Raw genomic sequence first — 21606 nt, 5'->3', positions numbered from 1 at the left:
ATCTCTACCCAAGCCGCAGCGCTGTTCGACAGACCACCCTCCTATGATGGCAAAGACCACCAAACATAGGGGCAGAAGAACTGAACTGAGACTGGTGTGAGGACAGGATGCGCACAGGAACACGTTGGCTTCTGCTAATAGCTGTGAAATACTGGCACACTTCTCACTCTATCACAGACTGGACTTCTCTGCACAGTGTGGTCGGATTATACTGGGAAAGCTATTACCTTTTTTTTTTAAGAAGGGAATTAACATGAAAATGATGAAGCGAGGTGGTAATTACGCAATCAAATAAACAAATTAAGATGGGGTCATAAACTTGAGGTGGGATCTGCGTTTTTTTTCCAATCATGCAGGAGAAAGATGGATTAGCTTTAATATGTTAGGCGGAGCCACGATGAAATTACTTCTCTGCTCTCTCTCTGATTCATTTCTGAATTATTGTCATTTAAGCTCTCTCGCTACTGAACTCTAAGCTGACAGAAAATCATTGAGGAATTCCATTCATTCACAGAGTCTTTGGATTTTTTCTTTTAACAATGGCAAATGACTCATGTGTGCATTAGCATGCTAATGGCGTTAACAGGAGTGACGACTGACCTATATCGACCACAATGGATGTAGTTGACTATGAAATGTGATGATGCACAGAACACACACTTGACATTGTTTTTTTTTGATGTGGTTAAATCCAGGCTCCGAGTGAGCAGAGTCAGACAACAGGCAGGATTACTAGAAGTGGTGGTGGGGATGGTGGTGGTGGGTGGGGGACGGGCAAATGAAGCGGTGCTGTGCTGGGCCGTAGCCAAGGACACCAGCGTGCAAGGTGGTAGTCATGGAGACAGGTGTGTGAGGCAGCAGAGAGGCTGACTGACGGCGGTGGAGAGGACTGTGTGAGATGGTAGTTATGGAGACAGGTGTGCGTGATGCTGAGGGGGGAGGCGCCAGCGGTGAACGCAGGCGGAGGGGAGTGGTGGGTTTACTCACTGTGGCCGCTGGTGTAGTGCTGCAGTTTGTCCGTGTATTCTGAATCAGCCCGGTCAAAGCCACGCCTCCTGGGGGGAAAGACAAAGAAACTCTAGCTCCGGTTCAAAAAGAGAAAGCAGGGAGGGGCAGGAACACAGATCAAACAGCCCCCGGGTCTACCTACACTGAAGATACACCGACAAGCATCACATGGAGAGATAGAAAAAGCCTTTTTTCTGCTTTTGGAAAAGGTAGCCAGTCAGAAAACACAAACCTGCCTCTTCCTTTCCAGTGCACATGAAGTGTTTCAGAATGATTGTTACATCTCACAAATTCTTACTATAAGTAGCTAAAGATCGTGAGCAAGTCATTATTACCAGTTTTAATTAAGATGGGATTATGACATAGGTTGTGTGATGCATTGTGGGAGAGTTATTGGTATCAGTATTCTACACTATTTGTCAGCTAAGCTTGAACTGGCGAGCAGCTTGATGAGGACAGATTCAAATATCTTTTTAACTTCTGTGGAAGGGCCATAAGAGTGCATTAGAACCTTTTTATTTCTTTGACTGTCCGACTGGCTCTCCCAACTCTCAATCACACACTCGTTCATTTTGGCCCTGGCGATGTTCCCAAACGATCCCACAATGCAGCGCACAACCTATGCCATTAAGCCGTCATTGTCCAAGAAACAAATATACTGGAGGGAATCTACTAGCAGAATATATAGTCAGAAATTCATCTTGTACAATCTCTTCTGTGAATCAGAACACTGTACAGGAGCTATGCTGCCTCAATATGTGTTGGCTCCGGCGGGAAGTGAAACTCTAACCTTGGCAGAGTTACAAATGTTTGATACCCGCTGAGCAGGAGCAACTACAGAACTTTAATGTTGGCAATGTTGACTTTTATATATTATTTCTTCTGCTGAACGACTGGAATTTATTAAGAATTAATATCTTCCAAACCAGATGGTTTCATCTCTGCAACATGTACAGTTTTAATAAGAATCTGCTATATTGGCCAAGTATTATGTACACATATGAGGAATTTGATTCTGTTTTTTTTCCTCGATGCTCTCAATGGACTTGCACGCAGCTCCAGGAGCAATGTTCGGAAGATGGATAGAAATAGACTTACTTTTTAAATATGCACATTCAAGCAGGTAAAATCTGCAAATTGTAAACAAGAATACCAAAGAGCAAGCAAACAGACTTCAAATAACTACATTGAATAAAATAACTAAAAAAGGAGAGGAATTCACTTTAGCAGCTAGTGCAGCTGCATTATTGGCTCAAAGGCTCGTTTATAAAAAGACTGGGACAGGACTGACTCACCGGTTGCAGACGATGATGATGACGACCACAGCGATGAGGAAGACCAGGCCAGCTGCTGCCGAGCCGATGATGAGAGGTAGCTTCTCCTGAATACTGGTGTTGTATTCCGCTATAGAAAGAAGAAACACGTACATAAACAAAGTGCCATGCACACACACACACACACACACACACACACAGAGTCACAAGCTGAAACATATGGGGAAGCATCTGAGCCTCTACATATGGAGGGAGCAATGGGTGACAGACAGACATACGGCTGGATGAACCACTGATCATCTTGGCATCTTGACTGGCAGCATGGCACATTTATTTTTTTCCCCAAAGCCCACTGAATGTGCTCAGACGCCGCGGATATGGACAAATCATCTGGCAGAAAGCGTGTGAAGCGAGCGGAGAGAGCATGTTTGGGTGAGACCCAGGCCGATCGGGCAGCCAAGAGCAGGAATCCAGCTACTGAATGGGCACACAGACGCCGAGCCAGGCTCTTCTCTTGAGCGCTGCAAATGACACACGACTGAGCAATTTGAGCCAGAGACGGGTTAGTGAGGTCCCCCCGTGGTTTCATGTGCTTCTGGGTAATGTAAATAAGCATGATATGAATATTTACTGTTTCAAAATACTAATGTGGTTTTAGTTGTAATATGTTTTGTTTGACGATATTTTATATATAATTACAACTGTGTTTTACTAAGTTATTCATTATTTGTTTATGCACCAGAATCCACTTTAAGTGCCCACGGGATGAGTTTTAGTATTCGACAAATACATAAATATATTTTCTTACTAACTACATTCTAACTACATAATGGTGTGTTAACAACATTTGTGAAATGTTGATGTAGTGCTTTTGAATGCTAAACAGAGGGTGTTAAAGTCAATTCTTGAACCAGAGCAGCTGAGGACTGTTGGTTTATTATACGCCTGTACATCTGTATCGGATATATAACCCTGAAATACAGCAGGCATGAATTTGAGGTACCACTAGCAAAGTACTTAAAAAGAAATAAGGGAATTTATGAGTCTTGAGTAACAGTGGAAAATGGGTAAAAAACACAAAATCCAGTTGATACTGTAATCAGATTCAAATAATTTAACATTCCACAGGGGATTTTATTAGGATCGCCAAATACATTTGCAGAATTTACTTCATGGTCTTTTATTTAACATATATATCTGCTGTAGACCTTTAAGCCAAATGAGGGAGCCTGAATGTTTGTATTATTCTGATATTTGAGGCCTACTATAACACTGAATCTAATATGAAAGGCTAGAGTACATTCTGTTTGGTTTACTGATGAGAGGAAAAAAGAATAATAATTGTATTCAATTTAATTTATTTGGTCTCATTTAAAAAGGAATTTAACATTTGTATATGTTTTCAAAGTTGTGATTTATCAAACATACATATTATCAAAATTGCTGGTTCAACTATTCAAGATAATAAAATAATATGTTGAATGGCAGTAAAAATTAACAAAATGGATAGCCAGAAGGAAAGTTTCGGAAACACTGGTTTAAGCCTTTTTTTCATTTTACGAAAAAGACTCATCTTTCCTTTGTGGTAACTTTTTCTTTCCGTAGTTTAAGAATTTTCAAATCTGTGCTCATCACAAAAGTGCATTGTTTACTTAAAACTATGGTAATCAGTGTCTTCTTTCAGCAGGAAACATTTTGGCTGCATGGTCACATAAAATCCAGGTGAAAATCCCTTTGGAGTGATCTACTTTTCTTTAAAAAAATTAAAAAAATTCGGCAAAAACTGAAAACACTGAGCCTGATTTACCCTGGGTTTACTGAATATTTACAGCTGTGAGTCAGTTTTGATTTATCTTTAGTGCTGGGATCTGTGCATGTGGCAGCATCAGGGATGTTGGTATGAAGGTTCGGGCTAATGATGGCCCTGGGCGCTGCAGGCTGAAGGAAATGAGATGTTCAGAGGGGGAAAACCCAGACCTTGGCTCTAACATTAACCTACATGACTGATGTTTACCGACCGAACGTTCCGTCTTCTACCAGCACACTGTGCAAAGATAAGACAAGTTTGACCTCATCCTTGACTTCGAGGCAAATAGCGAAAAGCCATCTTTGGCAAGAAAAAATAGGACATGTGTGTACCGCACAAAGGAAAGAAATCATGAATGCTGAAGCATGAATGAAGAAATAATTGCGAGGTATAATGCGTGGGATGTTTCCCAACCGTCTGGTTTTTGGAGTGCTCTAACTGTTTACTCCACAACAAGATTCCCTTTCATTCCCGCAGCTGTCTGCATCCATGCCACACTGCATGGTGTGTGTCGATGGGCCAGGCATGAGAGGCGTTAACAGCTCCGCGTGCTTCGGGGAACATTAGCTGAATTCTCACCTTCAGTCATGGTCTGGAAGTACAGTTTGCCACTGTAGCGTCCAAAGCCGGCTACGGTGCGGGCCCGGACCAGGAACACGTAGATGCTTCCTGGCTTGAGGCCGCGGATGACCACCGTGTTGGTCTGGCTCCTGATGGCGGTGGCGTTATATTCCGATTGGTCCTGGGAAAAGAAAAAAGGAAGATATGTTGAATTAGTAATTACAGTCCAATTGCAAAGGCTAACAATTATGAAATTCCATGTGAATAAATTACATAGTAGGCTAAGGACTCAGAAAGAACGAATGATCAGCAGTATCAGCTTACACAGCACTTCATTTAAGTATTTATTTATATATATATTTATTCATTTTATGTATAATTTTATAGATCATTATAGCAATTTAAAGGCAAATGATACTTTAAATGCCTCGTTACGAAGCACGAAATGCACCAAACACCATCCGGATCAAATCTTATACTGGAATCTTATTTTGCACTGTAACTGAGATACTGAGAGCAGGAATAGTACAGAGAAAAAGGCAGCGATACTCATCTCCACATTTATCTTCCAAACAACCACAGTAACCACAATAGAAAGTAATCTGAATGATTTGCCACCACATAAAAAAAGCTTTGTGTTTGATAAATCTGCAGGGATGAAAGAGGCACACAGAAGGTAGTTTTTAAGAAGGTAGATTCGGTGGCAGTTTCAGGTCAGGCGGCCTTTCTGAGCCGCGCCTTCTGATGATCAGAGCTACATTTCACTGCCGCACTCCTGACAGGTCTGAGAGCAGCGGAGACTGAGACTCTTTTTTAGCTGCTCCCTTCAACCCGCTGCTCCTCGCTGCACTTCTGAGCCGCAGCAGGGGCCGGGACAATTGTTTTGACAGCTCTCTCCAGCAGTGTCAGAAAAGGGAATTAGACTCAAAAGTGGAACGGCTCAGCGTGTAGACTGAATAAGCATCGACAAACGCTCTGTGTGTGATTGTGTCCCTGCGTCTGTGGATGGCTGTGTGTGTGTTTTTTGTGACTGAGACTGTTTCTTGTGAGAAAGTATGCTGATTCGGCGGAGCTTGCCCTTTCAATACTATTTTTACAGCAGTCGACGCACCATTGTTTAAACCGCAAGCCTCTGCGCATCAATCCCCCGTGGCCCTGCTGCAGGGCTGAGAGCGGTTTCCTTTTCCAGTGACTGACCGTGATTATAATTGAAAGAGAACAAGCAGAAGTTCTGAGCAATGTTTCAGAAGCTCGGACTGCATGCCTCCTAGGATGTGCTGTTATGCAAACGAGTGTGAGGGGACACTCTGAATTTAAATGCACAACTAAACAAAAGAGACAGTTTTTGTTTTTTTTACCATTAGCGTATAATTTATTTAGGAAGTGGAACTTGGTTTAATATGGATCAGGGAGTGAGCTTGGGGGGGGAGAATGTGTTGCTGCATCACTGATACCTTTTCATAATACTGCAGCTCATAGTCCAGGATGACTCCGTTAGGCTGGTCAGGCTGGGACCAGGAGAGGGTGATGCTGTCCACCGTGCGGCTGACCTGGTGCATTATGGACACTGTGGACGGGGCTGCAGGGAGACAAAGGGAGAGTTTGTTAAGGATGATGCAAATCAATCACTGCAGACTTCACAAGTCACGCACAGAGAGTTTTATAGCATCTTTAATCTCAGAGACAAACACCGGCTTCTGCTAAGGTGTAATACGTAATGCCATAAACTCTCTGTAATATACTGCAGTCTCCGTTTTAGAGAGTCTCGCTGCTACACATGCACTGCAGGATGGCAAGTTACAACACTGGCTAAACCACATAAGCAGCCTCGCGGGACTTCCCAGTGTCAACTGTAGTTTTCATGTGATTAATTTATGCTTGTCAAACGCACTGATAACAGACCACCTTCTCCAAATAAATCATTTTGAAATCACCAGACCACCATGCTTTACATGCAGGGAGCCCATTTTGTGGGCCACATAAACTCAGCAAGCAAATACTGTAAATCACAAAGTCACAAAATGCAACACATCTTTTTAGTGCAGTGTTTTGTCCTCTACTTTTTAAATTTGACTTACTGAGTTGTTTGTGTATGTAGAAAACAGTTTAAAGGACCATAGCAGATGTTTTCTATGCTACAAATCACATGCGTTTTAAATTACTGCAAAAGGTTTTATTTATTTAAATTTTTACATTATTTTTGTTACTTTCGAGGCACATGTTGGTTTCCTCTGCTTCTCAAAAAGGTATGAAAATGAACACTTTGATCTTTGAAATGGCTCTTTATGGAAAGGCCAACACAACTCTATTATTTATTTCCCCAGGTGACATTGACTTGAGCTTTAAAAATCAAGTTACCAATGCTGTTGCATTTTAGGGTTTGTGAGACATTTGGTAAAAAGCAATGTTTTAAAGAAAATTTAGAGTAATATTGTTTTTTTTTTTTACAACACAGACATTTGCTTGCTGATTATTACCATTGGAATATTGCAGCATCTCAGACTGCACAATCCGCTTTTGTCAGCATATGCAGTACCACTCACTGATAATGCAACTTCACAAAAAACAAGTTGTGAGACTGTAATGGATTACCTTATAAGTCTCTGCAAATTGATTTTTAATGCAACAGAAACAATATCTCTCTCAAAGACAGAACATCAAACTAAAGACCAATGGGAAACTATGGGCTATCATATGAAGTAAACATTTTTGTAAAATGATTTAGATTTTTTTATGATTTAAAAAAAAACATTTTTGTAAAATGATTAGTAAAATCTCACACCATTGGTATGGTCCTTTTAACAAAATTACTTTAAGGTATAATGGCCAGTGGTCATTAGGTTGTGTTGGACAGTTGATGATTAGTAAGTTAACCTCAAACACTACCTCAATAGGGATAGTGTTTCACACTATCCCTATTGAAAATATCTTTACAAAAAAGTATATTTTCTTTTAGTTTTGGGTTACTTTATACTAGTCATACATTTTCTTAAAACAAGCAACAATGTCTTCAACATTTCATAAGCTAGTGATACCTTTTCCCATTTCTTTTTTTTGCATTAAAACAAATAAAATAATTTAACCCCATTGCCCAGATTTTATTCACATGTTTTCAAGTGAAAACAATTGTCAAAGACTCAGATTTGTTACATCATGGGTGGCCCACTATAGTCTTGCATAGCCCTGGGACATAAAACTCGGTACATTCTTTTCAGTACAACCATAAGGTCAGGGGAGCGTGATCACCTCACGTCCTCCAACAACCATTAAGATTAGTTCAGGGTGCCGTGGGTCAGTGTAAAGCTAAGAGAGGCTGAAGATAAAAAGCTCTGTCTGGGGAGCCTGGCAAGGCCTGAAGGCCTCTATGTCTGAGCCGCTGTGTGTGTGTGTGTGTGTGTGTGTGTGTGTGGGTGGGTGTGTGTGTGTGAAAGGGTAGGGTGGACTCAGAGAGAAGGAGGGGTGCTGGGTTAGGATTTATGAACACCAAGCCCCACACTCATCCCCTACAGGCCCGTGCTGCACACACACACACACACACACACACACACACACACACACACACACACACACACACACACACACACACACACACACACACACACACACACACACACACACACACACACACACACACACACACACACACACACGCAGCCCTCAGCCAGCAGCACAGTGGCTCCCCTGAGTCCCAGCAATAAAGAGAGAAGTCTCTCCACCGGCACGCGTTCTCTACGGAAAATCCACTGACTGGGAAATTACAACTGCCACGCCTCCATAATGAAAGATTCTAAGGCTGCATTTGTGTGTGTTTTAAACCGTTTGTATATAATATCGATGCTGTTCATGTAAAGAAATGCTCTTGCATCTACTGTCCTGAAGTAAGGCGAGAAAATATAGCATGTAAGTGACCACAGTGAGTCAGAGCCAATGATAAAAAAAGAAGTCCCTCATTCTCATCAGCTAATCAGTCCAGCCCACGGCCCTCCGACCCAAAACGAAGCACCCACCTAAGGCAACAAATTATGATGTCTCATATAAACTGTGATGGTCAACGGGACTGAGCATGTCCTCATGCGCTGCTGCCAGCAGATAATAAATAGACGTTCCATATTTCATCTCAGCAAAGCACTTACACCATGATGGCCTGCGTCTCCGCAGCGGAACATACATCATGCCGCTTTCCTGGAGCCGGAGGTACAGTAATGTATACATTCAGTCAGGACGCCGGTCTCAGGAATCTCCTCCATCTCACTGTACACACTAGTTTGTTTGCAGTCGCAGGACGACAGCCTAATAAGGCAAACAGTTACTCTAAGAGGAGCTCACGAGTATCCCATTACGGATGTACATATATTCAAGACTGCCACATGGCCTGTTCCTGCATAGCATTTCCATTAAACACACGGCACAGCCATGCCTAGTAACCTGATACAGAGCCAGGGAAACAAAGGCAGCTCATGTATTCATGTACAGGGGATGGACGCATGCCAACATGAAAAGCTGTTGGAGGAGAACACTGTGGTTTTCTTCTGCTAGAGAACAACTTCCAGACAGCAGGGTGGCAGTCGCCATGTCTGAGCCCGAGAAAAAACGATAAAGTTTGGTGTAAAACTGGGATTAAATTAAAATGTAGGCATGTTTTTTTTTTTTGTGCAAAGTTAATACTGAGTCAAAACATGAAGTGTTGAAACATTCAGCGTGTAGCTATATAAAATATAGCTATACAGCTGTGTTGAGTATTTCAGGTCAATTCAGTACATGCATTTTTAAGCTAAACTGACTTTTTCTACAAATTGGCTGAGGAATGCAGTGGTACGCCAAGTCGACGTTTCTCTGCAGCAATGGTCCACATATGAAAACCATTTTCGTACATCTAATTTATGTAATCTACAAATCTCCATTGTACTCCAGAACTTCAAGTGTAGCTAGAATCCCCCCAAACTTAATCTATAATTTACAGGCTTGAGTAAATACTTGGTTTTCATTGTGTCAACATCATTCCATGAGTTATGCCGCTAAATGCATGTTTCAGTTGTTTTCAAGCGCTTTTCTTTGTTTTTGCAATAATTACTGTTAAACCACGTGGATTGCACCCCATTAAAGACAATTACAAATTAAAACAATAATGTAAAAAAGTTTCCCCATCATTTATATACTGGCGACTAACTAATCATAAACTATGTCAAGTCAGATAAATATCTTCAAAGTGGGTGAGCTCCACTTTCACCGGGATGCTTTATTTATAGGTTTTTCCTTGATGAATGCTCCATTCATGTCCTTAAAACCAATGAAGCGGTCATGATGACAAAGACAGGGATTGTAAGTTTACATAATTAAATTAGATGGATGAATTGTAAAGATAAATGGCCCTGATGAACATGTCTGTAACAGGAGTTTCCCATATACCACCGGGAGAGAGAGAGTCGCAGCCATAATTTCTCATGTCAAAGACGAAGCTGGAGATGCATCACTGATGATTATTAATGTTACATACAAGGTGTTTCATTTTCCCCGTTTCCCCGAGACACACAGTGCTCAACGTGGGATTGTGTGTTTAACATCAGTTCTACTACGACAACATTGTGTTTCATTTATTTTTCTCCAATATATCCAAGTCTGCAAAGAGCTCCAAAAGACAATAAAGAGTTTTAATATGCTGGGGCCCCAGGAGGGGGCCTTGGTGTCCATCTGAAACATTCAAGGTTGTATATCGCATGGCTTGATTGTGAGAGGATGGGAGGCCCCAGCTGTTGTCAAAGAATTAGGTTTCAGACCCCACATCATTACCCAGCCTGGGATCTGATATGAAAGGCTGCTTTGGAGTCTATTCTACCATGTCGCTCTGGCCTTGGCCCAACAACACAGAACACAAAGGGCTCTGTTTTGCTCAACATCTCTAATAGATGTCTTAGTGTTGTGTTTGAACACCTAGTGACTTCCCTAATCAATTAAAGATGGAGTTTACGGGAATATTTCCCCTCATTTAAATCCAGGCCGATTTAATGGTCCGTGCTCCTGCTTAACAGCAGTGAGGCTTTCATGCGTCCCATTAATTTATGTCTCTTATCTTTTATTGCACTAAACTCTTTTGGTGGGCTTTACCACTTTCTCTTTGACCGTTCCCTTGTTTGGCTGGAGCTCTACTGTTAAGCCTCATTACAAAGTACGGCTATGAGCATGATGGGCATATTCATTAGGCCAGGCTGGTGGAGTGAGACCATTGTGGCTGGATGGCAGCAGACGGAGCTCAGTCATGGGTGCAGCGTGTTCAGAACACTCTCTTTGGACAGACTTCTAGGAGAGGAGGGGGGTTCAGGTGCTCCAGGACCTGAAGACACCAACAGAAACTGTTACATCGAGCCGTGCTCGGCGGAGTCAAAATATCAAAATAGTGTCTGTTATTCTCTGTGTGTGACTTATTTCACTGACAGCAAGAGAAAACACCACTTATGATTTGATACATTTTGCTCTGTTTCAGCCATTACAAACAACAGATAGGAAAAAAGAGAGGAATAGCCTCCAACATTTGCTGGCGCATGAATCACATGCTTCTGAGAAAGTATATGTTCAAGGCCTTTTATCTGCATCTTTCCGACATCCTAATGTGTCTAGAGCCATGTGGTTCTGATGATTAGACGTTCTGCTGCAGAGAGCAATAGCAACGCTATGATTTGGGGAAGATGGGGGAGGTAGCGAGAACAGGTCAGGGCTCGTAAAATCCCTTTTCCTTTTCATTGTAAAAATCATTTTCCCCACAGCGCAGTCTCTCCCAAAGGGCCCAAACCAGCTGGTTCTCTACCAGGCAGCCTCCCAAACAGGCTGCCGCTGCTCCACTCCTACCCGACTGCCGTCCATTTATGAGCGGCACATCGAGCCGTCTTAAAGGGAGAGGCCCATATTTGCATGTACTTTTTAGCGTGCTGGCAGCCTGCCCTGTTTTCCCAGCTGCAAGGGATTGTGGGTTTTTAACATCTATAAAGATTTTCCAGTGCAGTAAAGCTACAAAAGTGAGAATTCAGTTCATCGAGCTTTAAACCATATGCAGTGGAAAAGATTGGGGGCTATAATACACTCGTATACACACCATAAGCTAATTATAAAATAGGCACTTCAGGGGCTTGAAGAGTTTTTAGATGCTTGAAGAGGCTCAGGCTTAACTCTAAACCAACCAAGATCAGTACGTATGGAGACAACTCTGCAGAGAATTATTCTGCAGCAACTGAGCCGTCATTCAATCCAAAAACATATGGTTAGAGGTTCTGTTGGTGGATGGTGCTGAATACAATCCTCAGTATTAAAACCACTTTACGCTTTTACATTATATTTGAATAACTGAATAGTATATGAAGTTCTTAATTGCAGTTAAAACTATAAGGACTTCCATACAAAAACAAATGGTTCTTATGTGGTTTCAGTGATGTTCATCTGATTGATGGATAGTCAAGATGTCTAATAAAAACCTGCACAGTCAACGGCTTGATAAAAGTTGTTGGACTGTGAAAACACAAAACTTGCATCCATCCCTGACCAATTGTATTTTATGAATATATTATATTGTTTTTTTTTAATAAACCAAACCAGAGAGATGTTGTGAATGTCTAACATGGCGCCAAATTATGGTTCTTGAATACAATATATTTAAATACAATAAAGTTCAAAAAGCTATTGTAAAGTATATGAATATTGTTTCTACAGAACCTCAACATGGTCAAAAGAGACATTTCTGATGCAATAAACATTTCTGATAGATTGTAACAATACGATTTAAACAGTATGTTACAAAGACACACAGATCCGCTGTGGTCTTTTCGTCTCTCGGGGCGATTTGGGCTGAGCAGACACAATGTTTGAACTGATATGGAATGAGGATTTTGACTCGCACAGCTCTGGGGGGAAACTGGATTCGGTTTAATGTTCAAGCTGTTTTTCTGCATTTAAACATCTTCCAAACTGGCATCTGCGAGCAGAAGAAAAAACTCTACAAACCACAGACTGCATGTCAATGTTTTACATTGTTGGAAAGGGGTGTGTGGGATACGGCTCTTATTTATTTCTCTGATTTGGTCATTGGCAAGCGAAAAAATGTTTAGTTTTATTGGGTTAATAACTTTGTTGGTAGAGGGAAATAAGTAGAATGCTGACAAGAGCAGAACGGAGCTGAATAGCCTTTTTAAAATTGCGTTGTGTGGACTGACATGATTCAGTCCATGTTAATATGACGATTGCAGCAAAATGAATAAGAATATGTGCTACCACATAAAAGTGTTTGGAACACAATTAATTTATGGTGTTTCCTGGATTCCATAAATCTATAAAAGTACATCTGCGATCTTCTAATATGAACAGTTGTGGACGGTTGTTGAAAAATACACACCTCATTGCACAGTCTGAGTATTATATTTAATGTCATATCTAGGAGGCAGACAGTCCCATCACCTCCTGCTGTTGCTACTGAGCAGCTCCAGAGTAACATTTTTCAAACAACATCAAGACGTAAAAGTATGTGAACAGGAGCAGATGTACCACATCTGCTCCTGTTCAATTTAAATGCACAGATATGACTTCCGGATTAACGTCAAAGTCATGATTATCTACACACCCACTGTGAGGTTGCAGCAACGAGTGGCACACAACGGTAAGGATTATAAAAAGATCATCTCCGATTATAAAGTTCCTGACCCCAATTTACACATGAAACCTTGGAAGGGGGGATGATGGTGGACGCAGATCGCATGATCAGCGTGGTCTAACGCGAGTGATACCAGGCTACATTAAAGAAAATGAGAGGCATTAGTGACATCGGAGTGGGAGCAGTCCGGAGGGGCGGGGGGGCGGGGGGGGGCAGCTCGTCGTGTATCAAACCAGAAAAACTCCGGACAATGACGTGCCTGTTTTGCATCAGCCTTAAAAGGAATACTTGATCCGTATGTCACCACAGGAACTTGAACTTCAAGAGTGTGTTTGGCAAAGAGAACGAGAGAGAAAGAAAACGAACGAGAGAGAGAGAGAGAGAGAGAGAGAGAGAGAGAGAGGGGCTAAAAGAGACAGAGAGAGGAGTGCCATTGTGTTTATCACGGATCCATTTTCTTAATTGGTGAAGTTAACTCCATAAAGTTCTTGTATAAATCAATAAATTGGTTCAAGACCCCTTCTTGCTTCATCACCTTTATTTATTATCTCTTTTTTTTTATCATCGTCATCCTCTTGTATGTAAGGAGTAAATAAATGACTACGTTAAAGCCCGGTCAATTATTCAGGCATTTCCATCCTCAGCTAAAGCACTCAACAATAATTACATGTATGTTCACATTATGTTCGCTTTTATAGCCCACTGGGCTGAAAGATCACGGCCTTTTAACCTAGATTTGTATGCAGGTGATGTGCATACTCTATTCCTCTCCTCCCTGCACAGGCTAGAGTCTGCACATCACATCCTGAAAAGGAGGAGATCCATACAGTGTGCACAGAAAAATAACCACATGGCTATTGAATGATTTACCAATGATCAATTAGGTAACTAATTATGACAATGCATGTGTTAATCTTCCTCTGGGGAGTCCTAATTAAATTCATATTGCATGCATAGGTTATTAAAAGTCATCTGATGAGCCGTACTGTCAGAACCTGCAGGCTGCTTACCGCACACTTTACCTCTGAGCTTATCTCCCTCTCTCTGCTGCAGCGCTCGTCTGGGTGTGCCTTTCTGTAAACAGGTTGCTTCGTATCAACAGTGGCATGAATGCGTGACTGGCTGGCTGGCTGTCTGGCAGAGCAGGCCCGTGTGTCAAGGCTCTGTCAGTGCTGGGCTCCAGGTGCATGCTGGGGCCTCCTGTCTGTCTGTGTGGCTGACCCACACCGGCACTCACCATATGTGTCCCTCTTCACGCCTTCTGTCACTGTCACACAGCTCGTCACGTATAGTGGTGGTCGCTGTCTGACTCTCTGTCTCTCAGCCTCTTTGTCGCTACGTCGCTCTCGTTTATTTAGAGCTGAATTATGCTGATGAGATAGAAGCCTGACTTTGTTAATGTTGCTGTATTTTTAAAGTGCATGTATAATTACTCACTGTAGGTAAAATTCATCTTTTGCCATATTTATCTTTCACATGCTAATGACTTCATATAATGAAAGGATGTACTTGTTTTAAGTGGATTTCTTTCTTACTTCAATCGTTGCATTTTTAGAAAACTGCACAATGAAATCTTTCACAGTTTTTAATAAAGCACATTGCTTTTGTGCAAGTTCTGTTCTACAGAAAGTCAAATAGATTCAAATGACTCAACCTGAGATAAAGGCGGGTATTCAAACATTCATTCACCTGAGTAAGGTAGTTACGAAGGGCACCAGTGCATGCTATGATGACGGGCCCTAGTGCAGGCTAGTCACTAGCTATGAAACGCACACTTAGATAAAAAAATATTTATAATATTTTTTGAATTTAACAGTCTAATTAGTTACTTAGGCTATTGTATTGGGAATAGCTCTTTCTGTGGGTCTTTATTTTCGCCCCTGCATTCATTGCCATGACTGTGCCATTGCACCACATATAATCTGCACTTTTTTTTCCAACTGGTGACACTGGCCTAAAGTCAACAGTGTAGTAGCCACGTTTGGCTGGCTGGTGCATCGACACATTCTGGCAGTCCCACCTGGCTCTGCACCACGGCGTTTCACACCACGGCCCAGTGGAGCGGCAGATTCCCCGGTAGCCTGGTTACTCTGGACCCGGGCAATTTGGACAATAATTAAGTCATAAATCTTCCCCCTCTCTGCCACATGAAAAGGCTGCATCCGACTACACCGAACACCCTCTGAGTAATTTGGTCCACTTCCACAATCGGCCAGTTCACCTGATAAGAAACCAATTCAGCCCCTCTGCCTCTCGATGGCATTAGCAGCAGACGCCGTGGCTCACCTTGAGTTAATGAAAAGCCTAAACAAATATGTCCTCTGGAAGCTAATATACCAAACCACTATAGAAGGCAATATGGCGTGTGCACAGAGTATATGGAGATCTTATTCATCTATTGTGCAATTCTGAATTATCTCACAGAATACTGATAGTCTGCATTCGGGTAGGAGATTATCTCACTTCTGTGCACTGAAATTGATGATTCAGCTGCTCCAGAGTACGCTAGCAAATAACTGGCAGTCACGTTATGAGTTAGCTTTGTGTCTTCTTGATTTAAAGCAACAGACCTTTCTGTGTACATTACATTTGTTATTTTTCAATCCATTAAATAACTAAAAATAGTCTTAAATACAGTACCAGTCAAAAGTTTGGACACACCTTCTAATTCAATGGTTTTTCTTTATTTTTATTTTTTTCTACATTGTAGATTAATATTGAAGACATCCAAACTATGAAGGAACACATATGGAATTATGTGGTAAACAAACAAATGCTCAACAAACCAGAATATGTTTTATATTTTAGATTCTTCAAAGTAGTTGAATGAGAAGGTGTGTCCAAACCTTTGACTGGTACTGTTTTCTCTTCTGCCTTCAAATACACATGAATGATATAAAGCTTGTTCTAACAAAAGTGTTTACTCAGTGTTTTACAACTTAATTAAAACGGGTTGCACCACACAAGCTAGTTTTTTTTGTGATAGGTTAGCTCTTATTAAATATTTGCAAACCATATAGGTAGGTGTAACTGTAACAAATATAAGTGAACCAACCGACAACTCTAAATTTTGAGCCGTTTAGAGTGAAGACATGAAATGGAATAGTCAGTCAGAATATCTGAGCTGGAACTTGACAAATACCGTTTTCTGAAGTCGAGAAAGATGATTTTAAATTACATTTAACAAAATGAAGACAAAGTACTTCAATATATCGAAACATTATTCCAGTTTAACTCAAATGTCTGTATGTCTGTCCCTGTCAGCAAGCGTTCACCTGATTGACTTCACACTTGGGAGTTGTAGGACCAAAGGAAGTGCAGTGCCGAGTGTGAAGTCCTTTGGATGAGCTGTTCTCCAGAAAGCTGCAATCAGCAATACCGTGGGCCAAGCTATCGACCCGTTTGGAACAGGCATGATTTGAACGGGCACTGCACCAGTAAATAATGTCGGTTGGGTTACCATAATCAGATATTTCTCTCTCATTGTAAACTGTATGAATACTAGGAATTCTGAAACACACACTTTCTATGTATGCAGACATAACAAAGTAATACATAGATGTACAAATGATACATCTTTTGCACCTCTAAACTGTACCTATGGAAATGATGCTAGCTTGTAATGCTACAGTGACTTCCTGTTTTCATAGTTCATTGCACAAATAATATTGTTTATAATCCAGCACCTCTAAATTATTTTATAAATGCCGTTGTGGTTATGGACTCTCTCCCCACTTTACTAAACTATTAATATATTTTATATTGTATTTTGAGTGTAATTCATTTTCCAAAAACAAGAGACAAAATGCAGGAAATAGGAAAAGTTAAAAATGGTTAAAAATGGCTTTGACTGACAGCATAATTATTTATTTTTCCTTCTACAAAATTTTCTGTAGCAGTAGCTAAAACATTTCTTTAATGGTGCACTGGGTTGAAACTACTTAGTAAGTTAAGGTCTTAGTAAGTTACTAAGACCTTGAGAAGGACCTTACAGATAACTTGTTTGTAGCCTCTCCATCCAGCCATGTGTCTCAGACTGTGTGATGACAAAATGGTAGGATGAAGTAGACTGTCAGGGACGTTTGATTAAACCTCAGGGTGAGAACATGGCAACAATTTTCACTTCATACAATAACAATAAATGTACCGTAGGGCAACTAAGGTTACGAGGTGGGGAGAACGTAGGAACAAATGAAAAAATAGTAAGAATTGGGTTTAAAATGGTAAAGTGGTTAAAAAGGGTAAATATGTGCTCTCAGACGATGGAGGTACTTCAGTGCCTTCTTCAGGTGCAGAGAGGGGTACTCTACGCTGTTTCAATGAATAAACTCAAACATGTGGCCTTCCTCTTACTACAACAGACTCTCTAAAGTCACCTTGCCAGTAGTTGTGAGGCTGCAAAGTACTGCAGTGACTTTTTCAATAAATGTGTGTGCAATCTTGTTTAATACTTGAATGAAACCACTGAATTTTTTAGATAAATAGTTGTAATGCATCGCTGCAATAATATATTTAAAGTTTCCCCCTCCCCTGTTTTGTGACCATATGCCTACTGGTATTGACACTGGTCTCGAGTCACCATTCTCTCACCTGTCAGACCAGTTAATCCTTGTAAGACCTAGAAACACGCACACACACACACACACACACACACACACACACACACACACACACACACACACACACACACAACCTATGATTTTCACCCTCAGTCCCTGACAGAAAGCACCAGATTTGCAAACTCTCCCTTTCTCCCTCCGCTCATTAAATGTCATGCAAAGAGAAACATTTTATAGACAGCTCAAAGCCAAAGGCTTACTGGTGACTCATTATTGTAAAAAAAGGCTTGGAGGGGCATTTCAAGGCTTCTGCATATACAACACAGTACAAGTTTTGGGGAATTAGTCATATGCTTATAAAAACGGGCTCGAGCGCCATTCAGCACGGCATCTTGCCTTTGTGTGGCATTACAGTGTGTAATCAAGCGCCGCACTTTCCAGGGCAATCACGTCCTTTATCGCCGAGGAACTGTCGCCAACCACCTACGGAGTGGGAGGATAAGCCCTGTGGGTAATGGAGTGGGGTGGGTGCTTGATTGGGTATGGTGGCGAGTGAGAAGTTCTGCTCCCGTCTCGCACCACCCGCCCACCCCCCACCCCCAACCCTTCACACCAACAAGTCATAGCTGAGGTTGGGAGTCCGCACAGGATGTGGGACTTTTTCTTTCAGTTTATTTATTAATTCGTTGCTTTCATGGGATGCTTCAGCCTCAGCTGGCCAAAGCCTACTGAGAGACTGATTAGCACAACATTCAAAATGTCATACACTGTGTTATTTAGTTGTTTTCTTATTCATATAGCTCAGTGTAAGAGGGAGGCACAGATCTGCCTGAGGTAATTAGGGGTGACATGATGTTTACGTAACCTCCAAGCCTCACGGACCAGATGCAATTATGGGCTCCTGGTCCCCGTGACCCCAACCCTGTAGCGCAGCCCCGCAAAACTGCAAACCCGCGTCCCAGGGGTGAGCCTGGTTTTTCGCGGGGTGATGGGGGGAAGGCGGGAGGGTGGAGTGGTCGCAGGCAAGAGTTGAGTTCTTTTCACAGCTCCCTCTGACTGGAGCCCTGGCCGCCTAATCCAAAGTGACGGGCACTTCAGTGGAGAGGGCGCGGAGCCCCCCAATTTCCGCCAGGACCCCACGGCAGGGGGAAGCGGAGAAGCCAAGGGTTGGGGTGGCAGACTTATTGTGGCCCAGCGAGAAAGCGCGGGGCAGGGGCCTCATTACAACGCTTAACTGCACTCACAGGCCCTCATTAACCCACCACACCAGTGACTCAAATCAAAACAGACAATAAAAAGAGGTCGCCGTTTGAATAAAGGCCTCCATTCTAGCGCGGCTTGGAGTTCCAGCGTTGTAAATGAGTGCTTTATGTTGCTTTTACACAAACAGATTTCCGTAAACATTGAAGTTTGCAACAATGGGTCATTTTTAGTGTAGAAACCTCCTCTTAAATGTTGTCATCCAACTTGTATACCCTTTCCATTTGACTGCTTCTATGTAGGCATCTGGACATCTGGGAATTCCAGAGGAAAGTAATGAGAGAGTGAGAGTGCAGTTAAACAAAACCCAGTATGTCCGTTGTAATAAAACCACAGTAACCGTTCTTTTAGGGAGCTCAGTCGTAGAAGACTGCCCTGATGTGAGATGACAGGCACTTACATACGTTGCTAATGGGATGCAAAGCCAGTGCAAAGATAAAGACAAGCAAGTATCTCCCCCCCCCCCACCGCTCATCAGTGCTTGGGGAGAAAAGCTTGGCACGCCAAACGATGCGTTTCATAGAGACAATTAAAGAGCAAATCAATGCTGCTGCCTCTGTGAAATAATTAGAGATGCGGCCGACTTCGACCGCAGCCACGTAGTGGAAAGAATGCAAAGCTCCAACAGCTAACAGAAGAAATACCGAAGGAGGTTTTGAGTTATATTTCCTGAAGATCCTGCTGATTAAAAAGTTACCCCAGACACCAAGGGAACCTGTTTTTCATTAGTCCGAGGAACTAACTGGAATACTGTCTTCTTTGAAGTCATGTGTTTACTTTACAAGGTAGCTCACACATAGTGTGCGTATACCTATATACTATGCATATACTCTGTTTTTAATTACTGTAATGTACTGTAACACTATTGTACAATCAAGTAGGTGGATGAAAATGGAGCTGTAATCACTGAACAGTAGATGAAGTGGAGGAGAGGCAGCACCTAGCCTGTTCTCAGCTCCACAGTGTGAAAAACATTGTGATGAGGTCACGCTGTTAAGACCAGCAGGCCATCACATTCTGTCTGTCACATCATCAGCGGCACTCTCCTCCTCAGTTTAGAGCCCTCGATCTGCATACATCAGCATACAGGAGAGGAGAGAACCTAACTTAGTAGAGGTCTGTGCGCTGTGCATTATGTGCTTAGAGAGGAACGAGTGTGATGAAGAGGGACTGAAGCGGCAGAGCAGCAACACAGAAATAGATATGGTAAAAAAATACAGGAGAGGGAAGAGAAGAGGAGACCACATGGGGAATATGAAGGGTAGGAAAAGACAGATGGGCCCACTTACCAGCCTGGTTAGTGGTAATGTTGACTGAGGAGTACTGAGGAGAGTAGGGGCTCTGATCCGACACCCCGTTGACAGCCTGCACCTCAAACGTGTACTGCGTGTGGGCCAACAGGTCGCTGATGTAGACCCGGGGTTCCGTCAGGCCCAGCTGACGGGGCAAAAACTGCACGTTGTCCCCGCAGCGGGTGCAGCCCCCCCGGCCGCCGCCGCAGCTCTTGCAGATGATGTTGAAGACCACGTCCTCGCGGCCCCCCGAGTCCCGGGGAGGCAACCACTCCAGCATCACCGAGGTTTCGTTCACGCTGGAGATGACGGTCTGCGGAGCCGAGGGGACGGCTGGAAAACACGAGAGACGTTCAGTGATTAAAAACGGGGCCACAGATACTTTGGGATGTAAGCTCCTTGATCAATTTGTTGCGTCAAATGTTCCACCGCAGAGTTTGATGATAATTCCCTTGCGGGTTCGTAACTAGAAGTGACCTCTTTCACATAGTTACAGTCATGTGATCCATTGTTCAGTTAAATAAATCTAGATTAAAGCCGCTTTAAAGTGTCTGTGCTCAGGGGACAGAAGGACAATTGGGCTTTTTTTTGTTTAAAAGATGGAAAAAATGTCTTAACTAGAGAGCTTACATACACAGTAAAGGAAGGAAATGTGCTAAAAATGGAAGTCACTTCTTCCAGGACGCTGTACTCTTTTGCATCATCTACATTCCATAGCGTTGTTGTGATCTTATGATGGACGCTGTGTTGCGTACTTAATGACAAAGACGGCATAATTGTCAACCCTACTCAAAATACAAAAGGTAAAGAAAGAAATCCACCAGTCACTCTGAGGCTCGAGCTTCTTATAGACGTCTGAGCTGACAGCGTGTCAAGCCTCCCTCGGGACGCCCATTCACACTCTCTCATTCTCCACGCCGGCGTCCACTTTGTCGAGTGTTTTCTTAACATCTATTCCTGACAGTTTTCTCATGGAGCATCGTATAGAGTTACTGCGGCGCAGAGAAACCTAGCGTCTCTCCCACTGAGACTTTCTGAGCCGCCATAGGCATTACAGGGCGGAGAAACTTTCCACATGGTGCTACATGTTGAGTGACAGGCCAAACAAACAAACAACGAGGGGTGTTTATCTTTTACAGCCATGTGCGCCTCATTATGGAAGTCGTACCCCTCCAGGACTAATGGGATAAACTGCTCCGCTCCGCCCACAACATCC

General features: G+C 42.4%; 1 protein-coding gene across 1 annotated transcript in view; it reads right to left on the bottom strand.

The window, feature by feature from the left end:
• Positions 1–21606, bottom strand: part of ephb2b (eph receptor B2b) — a 101315-nt gene that overhangs the window by 10842 nt on the left and 68867 nt on the right. Inside the window, exons 6-10 of the mRNA XM_054617772.1 lie at positions 20388–20723; positions 6105–6229; positions 4669–4831; positions 2304–2412; positions 988–1052 (exon numbers count right to left, since the gene is read on the bottom strand). Of these exons, the coding sequence (XP_054473747.1) occupies positions 988–1052; positions 2304–2412; positions 4669–4831; positions 6105–6229; positions 20388–20723 (798 nt within the window). The remainder of the gene's footprint in view (positions 1–987; positions 1053–2303; positions 2413–4668; positions 4832–6104; positions 6230–20387; positions 20724–21606) is intronic.

The sequence above is a fragment of the Anoplopoma fimbria genome, chromosome 17 (assembly GCF_027596085.1).
Source record: "Anoplopoma fimbria isolate UVic2021 breed Golden Eagle Sablefish chromosome 17, Afim_UVic_2022, whole genome shotgun sequence".
Taxonomy (NCBI): Eukaryota; Metazoa; Chordata; class Actinopteri; order Perciformes; family Anoplopomatidae; genus Anoplopoma; species Anoplopoma fimbria.
Note: the sequence above shows the minus strand (reverse complement) of the source record. Positions and strands in the feature narration are given on the sequence as shown.